The sequence below is a fragment of the Pterocles gutturalis genome, unplaced genomic scaffold (genome assembly GCF_000699245.1).
Source record: "Pterocles gutturalis isolate BGI_N339 unplaced genomic scaffold, ASM69924v1 scaffold23973, whole genome shotgun sequence".
NCBI lineage: Eukaryota > Metazoa > Chordata > Aves > Pterocliformes > Pteroclidae > Pterocles > Pterocles gutturalis.
This window is the reverse complement of record NW_010118730.1, coordinates 15251-20395: the sequence shown is the minus strand read 5'-3', so window position 1 is coordinate 20395 and position 5145 is coordinate 15251. Positions and strand designations below refer to the sequence as shown.

At 35.6% G+C, this 5145-nt stretch overlaps 1 protein-coding gene across 1 annotated transcript in view; it reads right to left on the bottom strand.

Moving 5' to 3' along the window:
• LOC104463851 (serine/threonine-protein kinase Nek7) overlaps positions 1-5145 on the bottom strand; it is a gene marked incomplete at its 5' end in the record, with an annotated part of 22562 nt that overhangs the window by 5504 nt on the left and 11913 nt on the right. Inside the window, one exon of the mRNA XM_010076347.1 lies at positions 1545-1658. Within this exon, the coding sequence (XP_010074649.1) occupies positions 1545-1658 (114 nt within the window). The remainder of the gene's footprint in view (positions 1-1544; positions 1659-5145) is intronic.

The following is a 5145-nucleotide window of genomic DNA, read 5'->3' as shown; positions in this document are numbered from 1 at the left end:
GAAGGTCACCATGGAAACCGCCTGCTGAGGCTTCGCCGCACTCGGCATCTCCTAATCAGCTACCATGTGAAATGCAAATTCAGACAGTCTGAAAATTAGTCAAGAAGAATAGAGGATGAGGATGCAGATATGTGAAATATTCATGCGCTTCATGGCAAAAGGAAGACAGCATGAATGACACAACAAAGGACGGCCTCTGACATTCGTGCTATCATTCTGCATTATTGTTCACACCCTACTGTATCTGCAGGCCCCCAGTTCTGAAGTTGGTTATGTGAACTGCCATATTTATAGTCTACAATAAATAGTAATTAAAAACGGCCCAGGTAAAATGACTAATTGGGAAACCCACAAAGAGGTATAATGCATAAATTACACAACAGAACACATTTTCATCCTTTGTAATGTCACTGAATTATCTTTTTAAGTCCAGGGTTCTTTCACAAAGGGGAAAAACTTGTCACTATAAATACAAAACAAAACAAAATACTGGGCAGTAATCTTTTATTAATAGTCAAATCACTGTCTTTAAATGTAAAAAATTTCAAAGTTCAGAATTACAACCACTGCTCTAAGTGAAATTGCACAACACTTCCTATTTATTAGAAGTATTTCAGTGCTCATGTTTATTTGTGTTTTCAAAGTAATATTTAATTCATGTAGGCTGAAATCAATTAGAATTGGTTACTAATGCGTGTTCTTTGGTTTCCAGCTTCTATCAGTTTGCCCTGTTCTTTTCAAAGTGGGGAAGTATTTCAAAACTGGCATCTCATAAATGCTTTCTTGTTAATGTTCTATGTTTTCATTGTTACTCACACTACGAAAAATATTGAATTTACTTAGTTTCTTTTCATATTATAGTTTAAAAAAGGCAAGTACCTCCCCTGAAATGCATTAATGACAGTACAGAACTGTTACCTAGCAGCTTAAAACAAACACTGCTGCTATCTGCGTGAGTATATTGTTCACATTCAATTATATTATGTCTGCCCCCATTTCTCTGAAATTTACTATTAGTGTTGTCAAGAACCACTCTTTCTTCCAAAAGAACTGTATCGAACAGCACATCGCAGGTTTATAATGCAGACAAATGGGAACCCAACAATTCATTTTCACTAGTGAGCTCCATTATATCTATTTTAATGTCAGCCCCTAGAGAAACAAGGCTAGCGCACTCATTCACTGTGCAACGTAAACTTGTGTAGTTGTGCTTTCAGAAAAGTATACTACGGCCATAAAACTCAATCCCATTCTGGCACGTAGGACATATCATTGCACATTCTGGGAAAGCATTATGTCATACTTGCAAGGAAGCTCAATGAAATGAAGCAGCTAACGGTATGAGGCTTCCAGCATTAATTCCCCAAAATTTAAAATTATACCAGACACTTGTTTTGACAGGAACCTTTAAGCAAGTTCAACAAGCAAACACTTACGGCATAATCTGCAAATAAGGTGGAATCGCCCACGTTCATTTACTTCCCTGGAAGTGTGCCAGCTTACAGAAACCAAGGATCTAGCCCATGAAAAGGAAAATTACTTACTTCCTCTGAATAGTGATCTGAAGGGAGAGGTGGGTAGTCACACTGTTCTATCTTCTTGCACAGGGAATACAAGTTCATTTTATCACCATAAAACGGACTCTGGAGTGCAGCCATCTATTTAAAGAAAATGTACAGTTTTCTTTTGTGTTTTTAAGAAAACCTGTTTTGTCATAAAATCCGTAACACTAACAAATCACAAGTGATTTTCAATGACTCCCTGCTTAGAAGTCTCACAGCGCTAAAAACAGAAGTTCCAAAACTATCACTGTAATCAGTGTGTGTACTTATTCTGTCATACAGTCGTACCTATCACAATCCTTATATTGCAATCTTTGAATTGTGTATCATAACAGTTTTATTAATAGCATATGAGGAGAAACTGAGTAGTTTCCAATACTGTTGTGAGGGTGGAGGGCCCCTGCACCATGAGAGAGACAAAAAAAACCCCAAACCCACAATGTAATTTTCCTTTTTTGGAAAAATCTATATAATTTGAAAACACATCTAAACTCATCTAAAGCAATACCGTGGGGTGAAAATGCTAGATAACAGTAGTAGGTTTTGTAATCTTCCACAGCTATTACTAGACTTCGAGAAAATTTTTTTTTAAAGCAAGAAAACTGAAGGTAACGTCTATACTTCCAAAAAACCCCAAAACTTCATAATTCAGTATCTTATTTGAAAATACTTTAAAAAAAAAAAATCCCAAAACCTCATCAGAAGTGCAGAACTGGCACCCATGCCTATAATTTACAACTGTAATACAAAAATATCTGTTGGAGAGCACTGAAATAAACGATCAGTTTAAGACCAGCATTAATAAACCTACACTTTATTTCCAGACAACGTTACAACTTGACATTTAAGGTGGAAACAAATGCTCTGGTTAGCAGGATTACAAATTTAAAAATTCATTTCAAATCTCTCCATTCTGTTCCAAGCCGCCCAAGTCTTTGAACCGCAGCAGCACGAATGCTGCTTTGAGTGTAGCGCTGCCCCAAAGTCAGTCACCCTTTTCTACATGTGCTAATAAGTTTGATTTTGGAAGGACAATGTGTACATTCCCCAGACAGGCAGAGTGTGTGTGAAACACGCTAGTCCATGCTGTGCTACTCAGTGAGCTTCAGCAGGGACAGGACAAGCTGAAAATGGCTCTCATCTGTCTTGTGGTCTTGCAGATCGCAGTTTAACTCTTTCATGGCTAAGCACTGATATCGCTGTGAGAAAATGTATAAAGAAAATTACCAAAATTCTCTTACACTTACTTCCTATCTGACAAAAATGCTCTCAAATAGTTCAGTATTTTTTCATATTACATTCAGGTAAGAATAAAGATTTTTTTAAAGCTCCTGAAACAAATACCATACTACAGTTCCATCCTACACTCCTCCCAAAAATTCTGCATTACCAAAATAATGTTAATTTTTGGATTTACATGACATTGTCTCTTACCTTAAAAAGAACGTTAAAAATGCAAGCTAAAGACCAAAAAAGAAAGGAAGGGGAAAAAAAAAAAAGAAAAATGAACTGCAGGATCTGTACATATGCAGAAATTCTAAATAAATGCACAGATACTCATTTTCCTACTCTAGGTGTTCATTAAAAAGTATTTTTGTTTGAATGCTGCAGAGTGTTAAAAAAATCTGAACGTCCCCTAAGGAGTTAAAACAGGAATACTATATTTTCATGCATCTCCTGCTTTGACAGATGAAAAATGTCAACTGTCCTGTTTTTATTTTCAAGCTTTTGCACTATTCATCTGGTTCATTAGTGCATCTCGCTGCTGCCCCTGACAGCTGCTCGCCCTCTCCTCCCAGCAGCTGAATTTTTCAGGCTAATTTGATCCTCCACACTGAGACGATCGCTAGAATGATTGACTTGCTCCCTGACCTCCAGGGTCTGACTTTCCTGATTAGTATTCTGGGGGTGTCTGAGGGACGAAAGCCCACTGTCTGTCTTCAGGGCTGGTGGCAGCTCTCGCTCTCTCTTTTTTTTTTTTTCTTTTTTTTTTGTTTGAACTGTAAGCCACCAACCTACAACCCTGTAAGGATGCAATTGCTACGCTGAACAATAAAAGGAAATGTGTAAAACCTACTTTTCCATGTAAAGGTCCATGTAGCAAAAGCACAGCATCTTGATTTTAATTAGTAAAGTCTACTTTGTTGCATATCAATTAAAACTCCAGTGGTAGTGTTCTTGAGGTTTCAGAAATACCTAGGGCTCTAAAAAAATCAGACTTCAAAATATACTTTAAAAAAAAAATCTTACTGGCCACATAGTTAGCACTGAATAATAGACTGTAATATAGGTTAGAAGTAATAATTTTTAAAAACAACATACATTATAGCAAATTAGTCTAAACTTGAATTAAAACAGAAATGAAAAGTTTGGCAGCAATTAAGCATTTATTGAGAAGTGATAAACATGCCACAGCTTTTCTCCAATTAAGCCAGAGAGAATCCAGAGCACACATCAACGTGAAATCAATATAATAAAACATGCTAAAATGCAGGCAAATTGACATATCGCAAAAAGATACCCCGTGCAAAACTGCACGGATAATCAAAATACCATGCATTAGTCCATGCGTATCTTGAAGATCCTTAAGTAATCAACGAAAATTTAAAAAAAAAGAGAAATGCTAAGCATGTATTTTGAGTTTACTATACCTAAAATTTCAAAATTACATCTCAATGATCAACAACAACAACAAAAAAATCACCACAAACATCTGGTATGTTGTAGAACTAAGTAAATGGAATAAAGGCACCTCTAAAAAAATTAAAAGCTGTAGTTGAAGACACTGACATATAACATAGCTATATGTCAACAACAAGTATCCTAATAATTGCTTTACTCTTACAATAAGGAAAAAAATTAACACCATATCACAACTTAAATACCATCCTGGTAAAACTTGTAAAATATATAAAAAGAGAATGGTATTTAAAGATGCTGAATTAGTCAATGGAATTTAGATATTTAGCTATTTTGAAATTATTTACCAGATCAAAGAAAAATTTAATATTCACATCGGTGGTCAATATACTGTACCAGCATCAAAGCAGCAAGCTTAAAAAAAAATCTTCTTTAGAAAAGTGCTATTGATTTCTATCCAGCAATTTTCTTTCATATAAAATTGAAGAAAAACTCACCTCAAAACATTTTTATATAATAGTTATTCAAGGGTTTTATTTGTTTGTTTCCAATGAGGGGAAAAGAAACAGTAGTACTGAAAAATCCTCATCTACCTTTATGTTATTTTCAGGCTCCTGTTTGCACAATTGTGTAAAGCAGACCACTGAAGCTGATGGCAGGTGCCAGTACTAAGGAGTCCCAATATGGGATGGATGAAGTTTCAGTTCAGGATTTAAACTTCTAAATCAGGTATGGGACTTCATTCATGTGAATCGTCCCAAAGATTTAGAAGCAAATGCTATAAGCAGAACAGTAACCTGCAGAACCACAATAGAGCTATTAGCCCTTTTCATATTTAAAGCAACATGTGAGTGATAGAAAGTAAACTAGTATTACTGGAGACAATTCACCTAGTAGTACCATAAAACAGGCTGACAATGTATTCTACAAACTCCTAAAATAA